This window comes from Misgurnus anguillicaudatus, chromosome 15 (genome assembly GCF_027580225.2).
Source record: "Misgurnus anguillicaudatus chromosome 15, ASM2758022v2, whole genome shotgun sequence".
Taxonomy (NCBI): Eukaryota; Metazoa; Chordata; class Actinopteri; order Cypriniformes; family Cobitidae; genus Misgurnus; species Misgurnus anguillicaudatus.
Genome location: NC_073351.2, coordinates 21510364 through 21532229, shown reverse-complemented (window position 1 = coordinate 21532229; position 21866 = coordinate 21510364). Strand labels below are relative to the sequence as shown.

Below are 21866 nucleotides of genomic sequence, written 5' to 3'. Positions count from 1 at the left end.
TGTGTGACAAGGTGTACAGCTAACAAGCAAAAAAAAAAACAGAAATACATTTTTAAAAGCTATCGACCCCAAAAAACGAGCTTTTAAAGACACAAAAGTGGATCGCAGACTATGTTTCCCCGCATTGGTTGTAGTTCTACTAATAGTAGTACTATGAAAAGTTGCCTGTATGCACTTTTGTGTTTTTAAACGCTCGTTCTTGGGGTCGACAGCCCACAAAAACGTATTTGTTTTTTTTTTTTGCTTGTCAGCTGTACACACCGTCACACAGCAGCTTTTGGGCATTATTCTGTTTTTGTTATAAGCCCGAAATAACAAGGAGGCAGCCTCTCGCAATACTAAGTCAATGGAGACGAATAGATTGTTTTCCCCCCGGTGACCGTGGTTTTCAGGTTATGGCGCGTTGTGGTTCTGTTCAAAACTTTCTTATTACCTTATTTGGATTCACAATGGCTTATAATAATGATTTTAATAATGAACAGCTGAAGTAGAGCTGTCAATTTGACGTTATTTCACTACAACCCACATAAATAAAAACAAGTAACTTGCAATTTTAGTTTCAAACTTAGATGGTTATGGCTTTACATTTAAGAACAAAATACCTTTAATGTAGTTAGTTACATTTAGTAAGGAATGTGTGTGTATGTTCTTCACATGCATGTACCCGCCATGATGTCTGTGTAATTTGCCTTTAGTCAAATACTCTGACATATAGAATTTAGTCATTTTATCAGGACAGTGCTGCCTGCTGCTTTCTAAAAAAAGCTTATGGAAATCCTCAGTAAACATAGCTGGCCTACATCTGATATTGGCTAATAGACATAATATATTGAAAGGGTTGTGACACAGATGAGAGAGATGTCATTGTTATAATGCCATTCAATTGATGCCCTTTATGAAAGTGGTTTACCCTTAAGAATATTTGTGTCAGGTAGACATAAAGAAACCTGAAGAAGTTAAGAGCGTTTTGATCTTGCACACCAATAATGCCACAATCAAACATGAGTCAATGAGTCACAGTCGCAGCAAGTGCACCTCCTACAGCCAGTGAGCTGCACCACATCTATAAAAATAAACAGAAAGACAAATCGAAATCCTTTTAAAAAGCCCCCTGTATTGTTATAATGGACAGAGACATATGATTTCCAGGAATGGTAAGACTTTTATGTTCTTTTATGTTCTCTTTGGCTTCCTGTTAAGGGTTGCATCACTATCATCATGCGTCTATACAAGTCGCAATTTCTATAACATATAATCTATAGCAATTTTGTCAACATTAAGGAGCAAAAAAAGAATTTGGAGGAATGGATGAACGACACTGAAATGCTCACATATAACCTGCAATTCCAGCTGACTGAGAAGCATAAGATGGACAGGAAAGGGATAAAAGAAAACAAAATAAGAAGAGGGAGCGAGAGCCAAATTTACATCTGAGAATACTGTCTATTTACACAAGATGCAAAATTGAAAACGGAGCTGTTCTGAAATGATAGTTGTTTAAGAACCGAGCCTGTTCCCGGCAGGAATTCTTGCAGTAATTTCTCTCTAATTGTGTCAAAACATTTTTGAATTTGCATTTTTATGTAATCAGGTATTAGTGTCTACTGCTATCAATATTACCAGCACAGGGCTTTGATGGATGTTTCAACACCTTGCTGCACAACTGAACCTTCAATTCTGCCAGCATCTAATTTGGACGCACAAATATTTCACAGTTTCTTTCATCTGAAAGATAAATGACATCCACAGCCTTAGAGAATATACATCATGCATTGTTGAAAATCAGACTCATCCTTGCTGTCACGTTGCATCATCGTTTTCTTTTGAAGATGACAGTGTCTATGTATGTTTCAATCAGCTGTGAGTGGCATAAGGATAAGGTTGTTTTAGAATCTCACAAGTTTTATTTTTTAATAATTGAAACGACCTTCCTTCGTTTATATTGAAGATATCAAGGTTATATATTTGTTCTTCATGATTTTATGGAAACAGTGACTAAATCACATATTAGCATTGCTACAGATTTTCTTTTTAGGAACAAATTTAAGAGCCACATTAAATTTGACCATAACTAAATCTTTCTCCATTCTTTCTCCAGTTACTTAGACAGTTTAGATCGCATTGGTGCTCCAGATTACCAGCCCACAGAGCAGGACATTCTGCGAACTCGAGTGAAGACCACCGGGATTGTAGAAACCCACTTCACCTTCAAGAACCTGCACTTCAGGTAAGACTGAACGTGTTATTTATGCATCTAAACGCACAGCATGTCATTAAATCCTGTTAGAGAACTACACTTACCATTACAGTCATTCATAAGCAGGCATTTTTATTAGAAGAATTCTCATCTAACAAACACTGCTGAGACTAAGCATTATCAGTTTTTTCCTCTCCTGCTGATAGCACGTTAAAAGAGAAGACGAAAATAAAGGTGTTGATGGGGATTAGACAGACACAGAGCTGACACCAATCCAAAGACAGATTTAGCATCATGGCATAGAGAAGATACAACTTTGGCTAAATAATGTACATTTACATATGCATTTGACACACGCTTTTATCCAAAGCACCTTAGAGTGCATTTTAAGGCATTCATTTTTACTAATATATGTGATCTTTGGGATTCCTCTACCAACTGAGCTACAGGCACACTGATTATTACATATTCTGCTATTTTGCTGTTATATTTGTAATGATAAATTATTCCCAACATTTAAATGGTTTACACACCTTTGAACCTTTGACCCAGCAGTGGGTTTTTATTATGCATTAGCAGTGTTATATGAAATATGTTTGCATTTGTGATCTCATGATGAGTTTTCTCCTCCCAGGCTGTTTGATGTGGGAGGTCAGAGATCAGAGAGGAAGAAGTGGATCCACTGCTTTGAGGACGTGACCGCCATTATCTTCTGCGTGGCTTTGAGTGGATACGATCAGGTGCTCCATGAAGACGAGACCACGGTGAGCAAAAAATACACATACAGTGGACAGGAAAAGGCATGCACACAAATACACACATCTGTGCTATGTACTCCTCTGTGACGCATACAGACTTGCAAAGCATGCATGCATACTCTTGCACATACTGAACAAGTATGCTTACACTTTAACACACTTAACACTAACACGGATTATATAATGAGTGTTTGAACTTTTTTAACACGCTTTAAAGGAACTTGGTGACTCTGATCTCAAATTAAATGTTTGTCATGAAATCCGCTGATCCACGACAATTTGTGACCCTGCCTGTGAAAACCCAGCTAAAAAAAGATTTTCTGGTTTCTACATAAAATCATCCTAAATAATTGTAATTCTTTATCTTTAATATTGACTGCAAGGCCATGTCAAAGATTTAAATTGTTGTAAAAGGAATGGTTGAAATCAAACTTTGATGCTCCTAATCTCAGAATTTGATTTGAAGACGTTAGCCTGGTTTTCACAGGCAGGGTCACATTTTCTGTACCTGGTCTTGTTTCACAGCAGTACTGTAAGTGTTACCATTTAACAAACATGATGATAGTGTGCTGGGTGATCATACATAGCCTTCTTATTAAAATAAGGGCCACAGAAACCTTTTTTTTTAAGGTGAATGGTATTGCAGGTTCATTTGATGTGTGGGTGACTGTAAATCCAACTTGGGTGGTGTCTTAACTGCCTTTGGATTGTTCTTGTCGTGGGCACCAGGTGTTGACATCTGTGTGTTGCAGTTTGCAGATTGATGTTTTTTGTCTCATGAGTATATTTCTATAAAAAAAAACACGTTTAACACATTTAAAATTGATATTACATGTAAGTGCACTTTTGTTAACATAAACATCAAATAAATAACATAAACATTTGGCACATTTGGAGTCGTGAGATAAATGTTCGTCTAGTTCAGATATGCAAGTAAGTGAGTGAGTAAATCAGATTTTTATATAAACACAGGACAAATCAGCAAGTCTGTCTTCGTATGTTGTGAGAAATCGGGTGTACTTTATGACCCAGAAGTAGAAAGGAGCTTTAAACTCATCAGGTCACATCATTTAATGGAAAATGAATAGAAAAAAATGGATCTGTCTAAAGAAATATTAAGTAAACATGCATCAGTACAACTTAGTTCTGTGACGGATCGCAGTTGAACCGTGATCCATACGGATCACGACATGCGGTTTGGCTCGCATGCGTTTCGCGGATTAATATGCAAAATTAAATAGGAAAAGTGTTTCTAAGGCTTGCAAATGTTAACATTTCAAGTGATGTAAAACAATTTAACCGCAAAAAGACGCTAAAGTGAGTGTCATGACTCTCATGGAGAGGAACAGGACCCAAGTGCAGGGAAGGTAAACTCAAAAGGGTTTATTAACAAAAGAGCCCACGTGGGGGCAAAAGACAAAACATTCACAAAGATTCACAAGACTAAGACTAGATGACACACTAAGACAAAACTTCACAGGACTGACTTGAATTGACTATGTCAAAGACACCAAACATCCAAACAATACAAAACGATTCATGACACGGGACAAGACACACTGGGGCCTTAAATAGGGAAACTAAACAAGATAACGAGGGACGTTCAGGTGCGGGGAGTTAACCAATAATGAACCAGGAAACAAGGGGGCGGGGGCAGAGACAAGACACTGCAGCACACTACCCAAACAAGAGGCCATGCGCTACAACACAAAACATGGGTACCGCCACGATCCTGCCACATGACCATGAACAACTATGAATAACTATGACAGACAGGCAGGATCATGACAGTACCCTCCCCTTAAAGGGACGCCTCCAGTCGTTCCTCAAAAAGGTATACAAGACAATGGACAAGACAGGGACACAGACTATGACAAAATGACAACAGATTAATAAAATAAACTAGAAAAACAAACTAAACACAGGAAATTAAAGTTCATAAGGATAAACATGACTAAGGGTCCGGAGAAAAGTCCAAGGAGGCTTGGGCAAAGGCCTACACTGGAGCTGTTGCTGTAGTGGTTGCAGCTGCGCAGACGGCTGTAGTGGCTGCTGCGTAGAAGGCTGCTGCGGCTGCACAGATGGCGGTAGTGGCTGCGGCTGCGCAGACGGCTGTTGGTGCGCAGACAGCTGCGGCAGCTGCAGGAGCTGCGGTGGAGCAAACTGCTGTGGCTGAGCAAACTGTAGGGGCTGGGGCTGAAGTTGTGCAGACTGCTGTAGCTGTGCAGATCGCTGTAGCTGTGCAGACTGCAGGGGCTGTGGCTGTTCAGACTGCTGTTGATGTGGTTGAATAGACGACTGAGGCAGCGCAGACGGCTGTAGAAGCTGTGGCTGTGGCAGTGCGGACGGCTGCAGGAGCTGTGGCAGCGCGGACGGCTGCAGGAGCTGTGGCTGAGCAGGCTGCCATGGCTGTAAAAGGCAGATCTCCAATAGCAGCCGGTCTATTAAAGTCCAAGATGAGTCTTCCAAAACCTGCTGGGTCCCTGACTGGCTGAATCGTTCTGTCATGACTCTCATGGAGAGGAACGGGACCCAAGTGCAGGGAAGGTAAACTCAAAAGGGTTTATTAACAAAAGAGCCCACGTGGGGGCAAAAGACAAAACATTCACAAAGATTCACAAGACTAAGACTAGATGACACACTAAGACAAAACTTCACAGGACTGACTTGACTTGAATTGACTATGTCAAAGACACCAAACATCCAAACGATACAAAACGATTCAGCACAGGACAAGACACACTGGGGCCTTAAATAGGGAAAACTAAATAAGATAACGAGGGAAGTTCAGGTGCGGGGAGTTAACCAATAATGAACAATTAACCAGGAAACAAGGGGGCGGGGGCAGAGACAAGACACTGCAGCACACTACCCAAACAAAAGGCCATGTGCTACAACACAAAACATGGGTACCGCCACGATCCCGCCACATGACCATGAAAAACTATGAATAACTATGACAGACAGGCAGGATCATGACAGTGAGCAGATTTCTGTACGCACATGCGGTTAAATGTGTCCGGTACAGCTCCGGTCAGACGTAATTTCCTTCAAAGATCAGAACTCCTCATGTGTAAACTATAGAGAGAGTTGCGCTACTGTAGTCCATTAACATACATTTGCTGAATAGAGCAATGAAAAACAACAAAACTGTTTTATGTGAAGCGACTTTTTATGCTGCATTTTCTTCCTGTAGCGGCGTTTGAAATTCGCCCTCCGCTTGTGTGTGTGTGCGCGTGTTTAAGTGCCCTCAGTAGTGCATACACGGAGAGACGCGTTTCAAAAAGTAAGCATAAAATCTTTCTGTTCTTGACAGAGCACATACACAAAAAATTATCTCCACAGTATTCTTTTTCTAATAAAAACATTTGTTTATGTCTTAAGTGAATTATAGAGTCAGAAACCAGTCTGTGCTTATTTGTTCTTAAAGAGACAGTAACCTCAATTAACCTACTAAAGTCTGTGTCATTAATGTAAATAAAACAACCCAAGACAAAGTAACTTTGTTCTTTTTTATAAATGTTTGTAATTTTTTTGTTATTAGATTTTTGCCACCAATTATTTTTATTTTTTTTGCTGAAAAATGATCCGATCCGTGCCTCAAAAACCACTATGTGATCCGAACCGTTAGTTTTGTGATCTTTCACACCCCTTGTACAACTATATTTCCCTAAATATGAACATTTTTGGGATTAAATTTAGTCAGTGAAGCAGTGTCATCACAAACATGGGTTTGTCTCAGATTATTACTTAAATTAGTTGATGCTGGACTAGGGTTTATGAGCTGTGACACTTGCACGGTTAGACGGTAATTTAAAAATGACGCTGTAATACTAACTATTGGACATTTTTATTGCGGTTAACCATTAAACCGATAATCGTTACATCTACATTTAAGTACAGAGTACTTATAATTAACAACATGTACTTATGATGTTTTCAAGTCATGCTGGATAGGTCGTGTTTAAGAGATTAACGCTCACAAACGGTGTCACAAAGTCATAAATACCACTTTGTACAGTAAGTCGAGATTTTCTTTAAGTGCCAATTTTTGGAGTTGGGGGCGTGTCCTTAAGAAACATGGTGGATCCATGACTTTGGTTTTAGGGTTTGGTTTAGGGTTGCATGTAATCATACATAATTAACTGTTATTCATATAAAATTCTAATAAAAATTAACATGGGTAACAAAAAATAACTGTAAAAGTGTTACTGCAGGATCTTTTACATCCCACGCTATTTGATGGAGTTTGCTACCAGGTAAATTGTGGCAGGTGTGATGAGTCATATTTGGATGCCTTGCATTACAGCCAATGTGCAACACAACTCAGACCTCAGATCTGCCCAGACGCACACTCACAGCTATAAGACATTTTTTACAACTCTGCCCTCTAAAGCAAGGATTTATGATGACGTCTTTTGAACATGGGTGGGCTTTTACGGTTAGGAACCAGGATGACCGCAAATCTTACACAGTCATATTTATCTGATACTCTAGAAGCAATAAAACAAAAACACACATACTACATTATTCTATAAAGAAGTGATAAAGACTCACAGATTCACACTTGCCTTATGTTTCTTCTTTTAATGCTGTACTATTGTTTACGCATGAACAGTCTGTTTTTCTGCCTTTATGAATCTCCTATGCTCTCTGACTTTCATCATCACCTAGTTTTAGCATCTTCAGGGTGACCAGACGTTTTCTCAAGGTGTGGGCAGTATCCCGTCAATTTATAAAAAATGTTCCTTAATAATAGGATGACAAAAAAAGCCTTTCGTTTGCCGCTTCAAGCTGATTTGTTGGCGCTTTCATTCTGGAAAATGATCAGCGAATCAGCGTGCAGTGTATCTGGTTGCCATGACAATAACTTCACGCATCAGCTGCCGCTCTTCGTCATCTTCTCTAGGGCAGACAGAGGTGGAAATGGACAAATGAGAATGTGTTTTTAAGGATGACATGAGAAGATAAAAGAAAGTAAAAGAAAAAAACTGATATTGAAGATCATATTTGGACAGCTAAGCACATAAACTTTTAACATTGGAATAACACTTAATGGGTTTATATAGTAAATATATTTAGCTTGGACATTTAATTAATGTAAACTCAGATAAGTAAGTAAATTCAGATGCCCTGCCTCTGGTCACCCTACTTTAAACGCTGTCGGTTTCTTTGAGTACGGCTTGTGTAAACATAACTAGGCCTATTTTTATCCGTATGGAGCCGTTCTTAATTCACAACAGTGCGTAGATGTTTCTGCATCACTTTGCTGTTTTTTAAGGGTGGCCATGTGTGCGAGAACTGTTTTAGTGACCGAACGTGTGCCTGTATGGGTGTCTGAATGGCAGTGATATCTGCGGATGGTGATTGTGAGTGATGTGTTGGGTTTTGGTGCATGACGATTTCTACTCGGTTGCTCCGATGGCCTCCAGCGGCCACCTCTCCGCCTGTGTCTCTCCTTCAAAGCATCTCAGCTGCTGTCCTGTCATCTCTCGCCATCGGCTTTCTTCTCTAACCAAACGCTAAACAATCCAGCCCAGCTCTACAGGCGGCTTTTCCACCAAACCCTCCCACAGGTACGAAATTATCATCACCAGCCCAAGCAGAAGTAGAGGATGAGTTGGAAGCAGTACATTTTTACCTTGTGCTTTGCTTGTGTGCTTATTCTGATGCCCGTTTCGCTTATATAATTCTCTCTGTGTGTTTTTCAAAACTCTTATTGGCTAATGCTCCAGCATATTATGCAAACCTAACCGGATTGGCTGACCTCTCTTTCTTTTTCTTTTTCCGAAACCATCGCCACTGCATATACACAGATAAAAGAAAGTGACTGCTTCCAACTCTGCGTTCGTTACCATTAAGATGATAAAAAATTATTTATTGATGAAATATGGAAATAAGGGAAAGCTGTTATTACACATCCTCCCAATTAGCATCACATTTATTGAATAGCACCTTTATGGGAGAAGTAATTCAACAATAGCTAGTAAAATTATTTTATTTGAATCTCTGTTTCTTTCTTATTTCACTTCGTGTCCCACCTCGTATTAAAGATTATTCCCTCAAAGTGTGATCGAACCTGAATGTGTGTGCATGTGCACCTGAGAGTGTGTTTGTAGTGTAAATAATGATAGGCTAATGTCTGTTTTTTATTCCGGCAGAATCGAATGTTTGAGTCTTTGAAGCTGTTTGACAGCATCTGCAACAACAAATGGTTCACAAACACCTCCATCATTCTCTTTCTCAACAAGAAGGACATATTTGAGAAGAAAATCTTAAAATCTCCCCTAAGTATCTGCTTTCCAGAGTACTCAGGTAACTTCATTACCCTGGTGTTAAGCTATGCGAGAAATCTCTCTCTCTCAAGGAAGACAGATATGATTAAAAGAAAAATAATTGATGAGGAGAGAACTGTAGAAGACCTTTCCAAAAACTAATTAGTACCATAAGTCTTCAGAAGAACCATCCTGTCATTTTGATCCTTTTCATCTAATGTATAAGCTGAAATCCCTCAATGTCTTCATATCAGAATATTACTCTTTATTCCCCGTCTCAGTTTTCAGTTTGAAGTCTTTCGTTTTTTCCACCATAGCTGTATTTAACTCTCTAGTCTATTGGGTAACAAACTCATTTTGTTTAGTTGGCAAGCATAGGATGCATGTGAGATGAGATAAAATGGTTAAAATGAAGGAATGGTAACACTACATGCTGGCAGTCACTTTAAAAATCATCTTCTGGCACCATGTGGAGGATGCAAGTATCTGTTTTGGAGAGCTGTTCGCAGTAAATGATTATTTTTTATTATGTTACCCCCCAAAAAATATGATGTACATTTGTAAGGGATTAAATTTCATTTTCAAACATTTGGAGCCATATAATTTATTGGCATCATGTTTTGAAAAAACGCTTGATGTGTTTTTTTGCAAAGCATTCGTACTTAAGCAACATTATGTGACAATTTAACTCTTATGTGCAGTTTTATGCAGCCACAAGAGAAGCTTTAGCTTTGTATTATAAATGATAATAGTTTTAATGACCATCCATATTTATTTTTCGCTCTCTAAAACAGAAAATACAGGAAATATGCACACAAAATGTAACCCCCCCACCATTTTCTGATCCAAAATTCAGTATTTAGTGTGACCTCCCTTGGCACTAAACACATCTTGAACTCTTTTGAGGAGACGGAAGTCATTACTGTGGGTTCACACCAGCCAAGTTTGAGGCGTCAAATTCGCGTCTACACTGTAAAAAATACTTTGCTGCCTTAATATTTTTTGTTAAATCAACTCAGATTTACAAGTCATGTCAACAAAGATGAGTTGTCACAACTTATAAAATATAGTTGAGAAATGTCAACTTAATTTTATAAGTTATAACAACTCACCTGTAGTTATAACAACTCATCTCTAGTCAAGATAAATAATAGTAAGTTGAAATGACTTGTAAATCCCAGTTGATTCAACAAAAAATTTTAAGGAAGCAAAGTATTTTTTACAGTGTATCGTGTCTTGTTTGCTGCTTGAACATTTTGAGTTTACTCGCTTCATTCGCGCGTGAAATTCTAGTCTAGTCATCTAGTCTTCTGCGAATCCGCTCGCTTCCTGTAATCACGTCACTACTAAAGCAAGCTCCTGATTGGTTAACGCGGCACGTTTTTCCGCCATTGTTAAAAATGTTCAACTTGCGGGCTTCCCGCGGCAACGCTCAATTCAAGGCATTCGCGCAAACGAGGCGGAAACGCGTCTACCATGGCGCGCTACACGCCTCATTCGCAGCGCGAGACCTCCAGACGCGCATCAACGCGTCTTCACATTTACTTAACACTGAAATCACTCGCGCTTGACGCCTCTACTGCAGCTGTTCTGAACGCAGCATTAGACTTGAATTAGAAATTAAATAAAATTTAATTTAGGTTTAAAAGAGCTGGCAGGTTCCTCTATTGCTCAAGTGTAAGATGAGCTCACACTAGACACTTATTATTCTGTTTTTAAAGGGGTGGTATGACGTTGCTAAAAAGAACATTATTTTGTGTATTTGGTGTAATACAATGGGTTTACTCGGTTTAAGGTAAAATCATATCATATGACCCCTATAATACTGCATACCAATTTTCTTGTTTTCTAAAAAAGAGCAAAAACAACAAATCTAACGTGGCATGGTATTTACTTAACATTTATGTAACATTTAGCTGGGAGCCAAGTTTTTCCTACCCACCATATACAGTACTGCCTTTTACTGGAGCAGTTAATGCACTTATAAATCTAAATTTTTATTTTTTTGCTTGTACAATTTACTTTTTATTAACATTTACCATTGTATTTACTTTTTGCTCCTTTTCCAAATTTTCCAACATAAAATCTGACTATTAAATCTACTTCTATCCTCATTCATCTGCTTCATTTCCATCCTTGTCTGATTCATTCTGTGCTACAGGTTCAGACATTTTCGAGGAAGCGGTGAAATACATTCAGTCCCAGTTTGAGAGTAAAAACAAGTCAGTTGACAAGGAGATCTACACGCACATCACCTGTGCTACAGACACAGACAACATTCAGTTTGTCTTTGATGCTGTTACTGATGTCATCATTGCATGCAACCTGCGCTTTTGTGGACTTTACTAATTCGCAGGATAGGTGACTTCAGTGTCCTTGTGTTAACAAGTGTATTGGTTTTCTTCACATATGTCAAGCCTTTAAAGGCTTTTTAAAGGTGAGAAAAGTTTAGATAGTTCTCACATAGCTGTTATTTCATTTATAAGGGGGTGGATGCTAAATTTAAACCAAAGGTCTTTGCATTTGATTTTGGTACATTGTTACAAATGCAGGAATGTGCTTTTAATGTCCTTTTTGGGATATGTTTGGGTAAGGTCAAGAGAAATTGTATTTTGAGGAATTTTAGGTGCCAAACTTTCACTAATTCACCTACTTTTTTTCCTGTTGTAACTGAGATTTGTAAAATGTCAGACCTGACTTTTTATTCCTAATACACATTGTGTAGATAAATTATTTCATTTTATATGTATTGCATTCTAATGCAGTGTGTAGGTGGATCTATAAATGTTCTGTACACTTACTGTATATATGAGATATATATGATTATACATGAATGCATTGTGGGATATACATTTTAAAAATATTCACTAGCTGGCTCAAATTACATGTGTTCAGGGTTGACAGCAATCCTGGAGTGTTGATGAAACACTAGGCTTGACATTTACTTGGCATTTAGAGGAGTGTAAATGTCCAGTGCCCTGAGCCAAACCACAAAAATGTTTGCCTCTTAGCATCCCAAAAAGCAAGAAGACTTGATACTTTTCAAAATTGGATTTGGGACATATTAACCCATACACACAGGAGATACCAAAAACAAAATCTGTCATTTTTAATATTCTTTCAGTCAAGAAGCGTATCCTTGTGTATTTACAGTATATGTACTGTACATGCAGGATGGTTGCATTGTGTTGTTTATCACTTGATTTTAGGCAATAATTTAAATCAGTTTTGGCGGCAAATATAATTTACATCCTAAAAAGTGCCTTATGTCTTTCTATGGTTAAAAGAGACATACAGCAAGAACTGGACTGTAATAGATATCACTAGGGCTAAAGGGATGAAATCATTGAGCTGTTTAACCCCACTTCATCTGCTGTTTGTTTTAGCTATAGTTCAGTCTGTTTTTATATACAGTAGCTTGCTGATAGTGTCAACAGCTGTAGTTAAAAGCACTTTGTTAGTCATAGAGAAGCAAGACAGCAAAAGTAACAAGGTTGATGAATCAGTAGAAACCTACTTTTAAACAAAGCAGACCTTTTTATGCATCTTGCAGTATGTCCTTGCTTTGAATACGTCCTTTTTGTATAAAATTACAGATACGGTCATTCACAATGATATTTGAGCTGTGGATGAAAATGCTTTAAAAGCATTGTAGAAAACTGTCATACACCGTAAAAAGCAAAAAGTTGGTTCAACTTAAAGAGGGACATTTTTAGATGTTAAATACATCTTTGGTGTCCCAAGTGTACATATGTGAAGTTTTAGCTCATAATACCATATAGATCATTTATTATAGCATGTTAAAATTGCCACTTTGTAGGTATGAGCAAAAATGCTGTTTTGGTTGTGTCCTTTTAAATGCAAATGAACTGATCTCTGCACTAAATGGCAGTGCCGTGGTTGGATAGTGCAGATTAAGGGGCGGTATTATCCCCTTCTGACGTCACAAGTGGAGCCAAATTTCAATTATTTATTTTTTCACATGCTTGCAGAGAATGGTTTACCAAAATTAAGTTACTGGGTTAATCTTTTGCACATTTTCAGGGTTGATAGAAACACTGGGGACCCAATTATAGCACTTAAAAAAGTCAGATTTTCATGATATCTGCCCTTTAAGTAATTACTTCAATTGGTAACACCTAAAAAAATTAAGTTAAAAATAATTGAGAGTGAAATTTAAAGGCGGGGTGCACGTTTTTTGAGAAACGCTTTGGAAAAGGGATTGGGGACGAGTACCAAAACACACTTGTAGCCAATCAGCAGTAAGGGGCATGTCTACTAACCGACATCATTGCGTATGTGTGGGGCGGGTCCATCAAAAGAAGGTCCAGATTCTCTTTCAGAGATCGTGCACCCCACCTTTAACTTGAAAAAAATATTTTAGGTGTTACGAATTTAGGTTATTTTTTAATTGATCCAACGTTACAGTATGTTGTCTTTTGCTAGCAACTGTAAATTTGTGATAATTATGAATAAATGTAAGAATTTGCTTTAGGGTGCCAAAAGACAAGGATTTATTTTCCTGAAAGCCAAAACTGTATAATTAATGGTACATATTATAATGGTTTCTTATTAAAACATAGTGACCTGTGCCAGTTATGAGTTGTTATTTGTACTATTGAGGCCAGTTCAGTACTGAGTGCCAATAAGATGACTTATTGGCAATTTCCGTTTTTGAAGTGATGTAAATGCTTTCACTGTAGAGAGCAAGTGTATGGTGTCGAATATAGCGGCTTGCATTCCAGAGGCCATCAGGTACAGCAATAGCATTTTTTTGTAAACTTTGGCCTAAATCCCAAATTGATTGTCCATCGAATGTGAATCGTACTGTAGCTTTACAGAATGATTCAATGTTGTGCAGCTATGTACAAAAACTGTGAGCTCAGAATTATGGGAAAATAGGTCAGTGGCCAATGCAAAAGAAACTTAACGGGAATTGAATCTGTCTGGTTATAAATGACAATGGCAAGTTTATTTACTGGGTTGTAGCTAAAGTATACTGGAAATATCTGTTGGTCATGTACTCACATTCCTCTTATCAAACTGACTTATTTCAAGTGTAACAGGCTTATTCAGTGCTAATGTAGCGTGAAAATATTTCATGTTTTATTCAGAATATGCCCCAAATTAAATCTTTGAATTTTAATAAAAATATATAAACATGGTTGATATAAAATGAAAGACCTGTGTATAAAATTAAGAAAATGTGTTGAATTAAGTTTAGTCCTCCCCACTGACAAATAATATTTTCATGTTTATTAATATGTATTAATATTTATTTATAAAACAAGAAAATGCTTTTACATACATACTTTTGCTTCTCAATGTAAAAACAAGCAGAAATTTGAAAAAAAGTATAATAATCTAATCCCTGTGTCCATCAGTACAATAGTTTTTTGTTTTAGTTTGTTTATTGTTTGTCACACTGCTGTAATTACTGTTTGTATCTTTCACCTCTGTGATTATTTATTGAACAATGGATGTTTATTTATGTGACATAAATGAATAAAGTGCTTATGAAATTCTGTGTGCGACACTCAATTTTCAGTGTGTGTTTTTTTTTCACAGAAATTAAAGCAGATTGTGAAAGCTGCTGGCTGATTGGATGTATGTTCTTTGTAATCAGGACGTTTGTTGTAAAGATTGCTATACTCGCGTGGGTTAAGCTAATGTTCATATCGGTCTTTATTGCCAACTTCTTACAAAATTGTCTCTTAGGATCAAAGTTAATTTATCATCAGATGCTTGCAGTGCTGCTGAAGCAATATTTACAGTGATTAGAAGCTCAGTTTCCTCTGGTGGATCATACAAGATCCAAAATCTGGATCCTGTGGTCTTGTGCATGTTCAAATGTTGATGTTCTGGCCAAAGCATATTGAGGTCATTGCATACCAGTTAAATAGCATATAATGTTTTTATACTGCATGAACAATTCACATTGTGCATTAATTGATATAAACCAATTAATGTTTCCTTAACTAGTTGCTTATCTTCGCTCTCTCTCCCTTGCTGTTTGTACATTTCTCCACTAACTTTTTCTGGTTTCTCTTTCTCTATCTTCCTCTCCACTTCTCTCCTCTGTCTATCCCTTTATTCTGTATTCTCCTCTTCTTGCAGAATCGCATGCATGAGTCTCTTATGCTGTTCGATTCCATCTGTAACAACAAATTCTTCATTGACACTTCCATCATTCTCTTCCTCAACAAGAAAGATCTCTTTGCTGAAAAGATCAAGAAATCTCCCCTGAGTATCTGTTTCCCTGAATACACAGGTAAGAACGCTTTCACATGTTATTATCGTTGCATGAATATCTAATACACTCAGCAGTCAGCACCTATAATTATTCCCTCGATTCAAAGGCAAAACTTGTCATAGATGTCACTGGGCGGCAGTGTTTGACATGGAGGGCTTCCCCACACATACAATCGAAAAAATGCTGGGTTATTTTTAACCCTGGATTGGTTAAAAAGGGTTTTATTCAGCTGTTGGGTTAAATGAACCTATAATAAGGTTGTTTCCCGGACAGGGATTAGCTTAAGATATAGGCCTTAGTTTAATTATGAAATATAACTAGTTTTAACAAACATGCCTTACTAAAAACATTGGACAATGATATATTTTATGATATATCAGTGCAAGTTGTTTTCAGTTTGAGCAGCTCTTACATTTATTTTAGTCTACACTCTAAAAATGTCTGGGTTACTTATTTTTGACTCATAATGGGTAAATATTGAACAGAACACATGCTGGGTTAAACATGACCCAATGCTGGGTTGTTGTTATGCAACCATCGGGTATAATAACCCAGCAATTGGGTTAAACAACCCCGCATTGGGTCAATTTTAACCCAGCGGTGTGTTCTGTCCCAATATTTACCCATTATGGATCAAGAATAAGTCCAGCATAGCTTTAATTACAACCAATGGGTTGGGTTTGTCCCTTTTTGACCCAGTGCTGGGTTTAATGTATTTATTGGACAAAACTATTTGGCAAAAAGCAAACTACAGCATATCAGGGAATATGGATTTTATTCAAATAAACAAACAAAAAAAATTAGCATACACTAAAATAATGCTGTTATTTTCAACCCATCGTCAGGTCAAAAAGCGACAAACCCAGCAGTTGGGTTAAATTAACCCATAAAATGTACACTGTAAAAAATTGCAGCATTTTTGTCAAATCGACACATATTTTTGTGTTTCTTTAACTTAAAAAATTAAGTTCAACACTTTCAACTTGAATTTATAAGTAATGTTAACCTTTTTAAGCCAAAACTTTAAATTGTAGGTTGAATTCACTTGCAAAACCAACACTGTAAAAAAATTCCGTAAAAATGACAGTGTTACTTGCAGCTGGTTGCCAGTAACTTACCGTAGATTTAAATTTATGTTATTTACTGGCAACATTTTGCTCAAAGTTAAATGAACATTAAACTTTTACAAGTCTTTGTCTTTACAGAGTAAACCTAAAATAAAAGCATCAAGCAAAGCATTCTGGGAAACAAAATCTGAAGCAAAAAACAGAAAAAGGTTGATGATGATTTCTGGTTCCCAGAATGCTTTGCATGAGGCTGTTATTGTAGCCTATATTTTTATTCTATAAAGATAAAGACTTATATAATATTTAATATTTATTTAACTTTGAACCAACTCTTGCCAGTAAATAACATAAATTTAAATCTACGGTAAGTTACCGGCAACAAGATTCAAGTAACACTGTAATTTTTTTTACAGTGAACTTTGTGCTGCATTTTTTTACAGTGTTTATATGTGTCCCAACAATGGGTTAAAACAGTCCAGAATACTAGGTTAAATTACAACCCAGCGGTCTGGGTTCGTCCCTTTTTGACCCAAGACTGGGTTAAAAATAATCCAGCATTTTTTAGCGTATAAAAACAGAAAATAAAGCATACATTGACCACGATTTTATGTGTCATTAATATTTGTTAATACTTTTGTGTAATAGTATTTTGTAGTGTTATATCAGTGCCAACATTGTACAGGGTTTGACTCTGTGCTGTATGTATTTTTTGCCAAGCCTCCATAAATTCCTCTCCAAGCTGAGCTTTGGTTTAAACTCAAAGTACAACTGTGCAACATGAAAAGTTTTTATATATATTTAATAATAAATTGGAAACAAATGCGAAGATGTTAATTTTTGCAAGTTGGACATTACTGTAGCTGTCACAAAATAAAATGCAAATGTTGCCAAATTCTTGTTATACATCAACTAGTTTTAAAAATTAATGCAAATTATGAAACTTAAAACCTATATATATGATATAACTCTAAGTAATAACTCCTTTTAAAGATAAAATCCTACAGTCACCCAATTGGATCAGAATAGTTATGGTCACCCAGTAATGGTGGTCTCAAACTCCTGTTCATTTGGATTTTACAAATTAAATGTCGCCTGAAAATCTCTTTCATCTTGAAGGCACATTGAAATTAATGTTGCATGTGCTGGCATGAGTTAAAAGTGAAACTATTGACAAAACACACTTCACTGCCTTTCTTAGGCCCACTCCTGCTCTGCAAAACCCTCCATGTTGCTTTCCAATCCCTGTGTATATCTCTCAAACACAGCAAATATACAGCAGCTTTTATACTGAGAATCTTCTTCATAATGAGCCAAGTTAAAACAGCATAAAAGAAAAGAGACATTTGTGAATGTCAGAAGTCAGCAGTGTCATTTAAATAATGGAACTAATAAGCATCTAGAATGACAAGCACAGAGCCAGTTTGAAGTTCACAGAGTGCTGCTTTTATCCAGTTTTTTAATTTAGACATAATGTCATGGAACATCTTTCAGTGTCTGAACGTCTCTCTCTCTCTCTCTCTCCGCTGACATATTCACTCTGTTGCTTGTTCGCCCTCTGTAGGTCCAAACACCTACGACGATGCAGCCGCTTACATCCAAGCACAATTCGAAAGCAAGAACCGCTCGCCTAATAAGGAGATCTACTGTCACATGACCTGTGCCACGGATACAGGAAACATCCAGGTGGTGTTCGATGCCGTTACCGACATCATCATCGCCAACAACCTGCGAGGTTGCGGCTTGTACTGAGGCCCGCCCCTTCCCTCTCGAGCCACTTCTCTGGAAATGATTACTATTGAAAATGCAAGTTGGTAAATAATGATAACGATAATTTTAAAATAGGCATATACAAATATATAAATATATTATATATATGAAATGTTTTTAGTTTGTCTTTCAAAGAGCTGCCAACAGAACTGATTTTCTTATAGAAACCCAGCCTTTATGGTTTTAGAACAAAGTTGGGACCTTTCTATGTTTCATTTGGTCGTTGTTTTGCCGTTGTACGTTTCGTTCTCCCCGGTACTCCACTGTGTCTTTATTGTTTTAACTAAACAACCCTCATTTTTTTGAGAAACGTTTTTTTCTTTACTGTTTTTTATGTTTATGTCATTGTATGTATATTTATTACACAACAATTAGTCAGGGGGATGACCTGAGTACATGTTTGCCTGAGTATACGAATATACTTCAGTGATAATAAAAATCAGCGATAGCTTAATCCATGGCTTAAACAGTTATGCTAGTCTCGAGCACTATCGTAGAGAATGGAAACACCCAGATTGCACCCATCAGTCTTTTCTTACGTTTCGTCTCTATACGTCCCCGTCACTTCTGCAGGTCAGCTCTCTTGCCCGTGTTTATCTCCGGGTAAGGGCCCGCTTAATGCATGGCCCCGGGCCCATTAAACCAATCCGACGATTGCAAGTGTCATATCAGTGCCAACTTTCTGAGAATGACGTGTCTGGGAATAGTACTAGGAACACTAGGTCACTGTTATGAGAATTTATTAACATTGTCTTGTATGGAACTTTTACTTTTTTATTGTTGTTGATTAATTTATTAATTTATTTATTGATCATCTGTCCCACATGCTTCCTTTTTACTTACTCCACCTTCTCCTTTCTTCTACCTCTTGTCTTCGGTTACCCTGACCTCTTCATTCCATCCCTTCCCTAGATTTCCTGTTTTAGTTGGCTGGGTAACGGAGTCCCATGTCTCTGATAGCATGACCCTTCGGCCTTTGTATAAAGAAACAGCTAACTGCTTCACATAGCTAATGGTGCGAAAATAAAGAATAAAACTTCAAAAAAAGACTAAAAAGTGGAAAAGACAGGTGCAACAGAAAGAGAAAAGGTATCTTGTGGGTGGGGCTGTATGGGGGTGGTAAAAGGGTGGGGGGTAGATGTAGGACTCGGGGTAAGGTTATCCTGACCAATGAAGTGGAGGCTTGCAGGTGAAGGTCTTTGGGCTGTCAGTCTCTGTAGAAAGCTGTAGATCCTCCAGTTTTAGAAACTTTACAAGTAGAAATAATTGAAAAAAGAAAAAAGTCAAAAAAGGATGATTATGACAATGATATCGACAACAACGATGATGATGATGATGATAACAATACCAATATCAATAATTATTCTGTAATATTATTCAAGGTATATTTCTTGTGCTTTGTAGCTACAGAACTTTTATTTCCTCTCCCCTTTTTTAAAAAAATGAATTTTGCAAGGGTTCCTGTGATCCACAGTTCTTACTGACTTACCCATGTTGATGTTGATGAACTGTACCAATTATTTTTGCCTGTTCGCCCTGCATTGCGATGTCTTTACTTAGCCTGAATTACAGTATATGTATTGATTTTTGTTTTTTGTTTTTGAAAGAACCACTTTTTGGTGGCACAACCCCGCCCCTTGTGCTGGAGAGGGCGGGGCTGCGCACGGCTGTACAGATTCATGCGCTTTCTCTTGGTTTTTTGAGAATTGTACTCAAACACCTTCCAGGTCTGCATAGAAAAGCACAGCTCTCACCTATCACACGTAGATTTGGAAAGATGTATCTCCTTCCCCCCCACCCTCCGCCTTCTCAGTTGAAATTCAAAGAAAAGAAAAAACTGTACAATTACCTACACCACTTTTGATTTGTATTCTCCTTCCCTTCTTTTTTTAATTCCTTTCTTTTCTCTCCAAGTGAATGCTTTTGTGCTGCTTTTCTCCCTCTTTAGTGAATGGTTGTTCTTTCATGTGGGATGTTCGTGCTGGAAAACCAATCGAATGTAGTGTTTACATTAAAAGCCACAGTTTTCATGACTACAACCTTGAGCTTTTCGCTTTTGATTCTGTTGTTTATGAGAGTTTGTTGTTTGTGTCATTTAACTGTTGTTGACCTGCTTTGCTATTTACTATACTGTACACTCACCTAAAGGATTATTAGGAACACCTGTTCAGTTTCTCATTAATGCAATTATCTAATCAATCAATCACATGGCAGTTGCTTAAATGCTTTTAGGGGTGTGGTCCTGGTCAAGACAATCTCCTGAACTCCAAACTGAATGTCAGAATGGGAAAGAAAGGTGATTTAAGCAATTTTGAACGTGGCATGGTTGTTGGTGCCAGACGGGCCGGTCTGAGTTTTTCCACAATCTGCTCAGTTACTGGGATTTTCACGCACAACCATTTCTAGGGATTAAAAAGAATGGTGTGAAAAGGGAAAAACATCCAGTATGCGGCAGTCCTGTGGGCGAAAATGCCTTGTTGATGCTAGAGGTCAGAGGAGAATGAGCCGACTGATTCAAGCTGATAGAAGAGCATTTTGACTGAAATAACCACTCGTTACAACCGAGGTATGCAGCAAAGCATTTGTGAAGCCACAACACGCACAACCTTGAGGCGGATGGGCTACAACAGCAGAAGACCCCTTCGGGTACCACTTCTCTCCACTACAAATAGGAAAAAGAGGCTACAATTTGCACAAGCTCACCAAAATTAGACAGTTGAAGACTGGAAAAATGTTGCCTAGTCTGACGAGTCTCGATTTCTGTTGAGACATTCAGATGGTAGAATCAGAATTTGGCGTAAACAGAATGAGAACATGGATACATCATGCCTTGTTACCACTGTGCAGGCTGGTGGTGTAATAATGTGGGGGATGTTTTCTTAGCACACTTTAGGCCCCTTAGATCCAATTGGGCATTGTTTAAATGCCACAGCCTACCTGAGCATTGTTTCTGACCATGTCCATCCCTTTATGACCACCATGTATCCATCCTCTGATGGCTACTTCCAACAGGATAATGCACCATGTCACAAATCTCAAATCATTTCAAATTGGTTTCTTGAACATGACAATGAGTTCACTGTACTAAAATGGCCCCCACAGTCACCAGATCTCAACCCAATAGAGCATCTTTGGGATGTGGTGGAACAGGAGCTTCATGCACTAGATGTGCATCCCACAAATCTCTGTCAACTGCAAGATGCTATCCTATCAATATGGGCAAACATTTCTAAAGAATACTTTCAGCATCAATGCCACATAGAATTAAGGCAGTTCTGAAGGCGAAAGGGGGCCAAACACAGTATTAGTATGGTGTTCCTAATAATCCTTTAGGTGAGTGTATGTACCACGCAACAGTGCTACCAAAAATTAATTTTTTCTATTTGATGGCTAAAACATGGTTTATGGCACTATTAGAGGACCAAAGAAGGTACCAGTAGAGTTCTGTCTAAAAAACACAATACAACACCATTAAACTACTTCCATAGTAACTCAAAAGGATAGAAAAAGACATCCAACATAATTAAATATCCAGGAAATTGCAAAGTG

At 37.7% G+C, this 21866-nt stretch overlaps 1 protein-coding gene across 2 annotated transcripts in view; it reads left to right on the top strand.

Moving 5' to 3' along the window:
• The window catches only part of gnao1a (guanine nucleotide binding protein (G protein), alpha activating activity polypeptide O, a), a 98351-nt gene extending 77995 nt beyond the window's left edge, over nucleotides 1-20356 (top strand). Inside the window, exons 5-8 of one of the 2 annotated variants that reach the window (XM_055174988.2) lie at nucleotides 2099-2227; nucleotides 2832-2961; nucleotides 15348-15501; nucleotides 18112-20356. In XM_055174988.2, coding sequence (XP_055030963.1) covers nucleotides 2099-2227; nucleotides 2832-2961; nucleotides 15348-15501; nucleotides 18112-18299 — 601 coding nt within the window. In that variant the 3' untranslated portion in view covers nucleotides 18300-20356. Of the gene's footprint in view, nucleotides 1-2098; nucleotides 2228-2831; nucleotides 2962-9116; nucleotides 9271-11391; nucleotides 14555-15347; nucleotides 15502-18111 lie in introns of those variants that run through there. The other variant, XM_055174989.2, reaches the window with a different exon arrangement.
• The last annotated feature ends 1510 nt before the right edge of the window (nucleotides 20357-21866 follow it).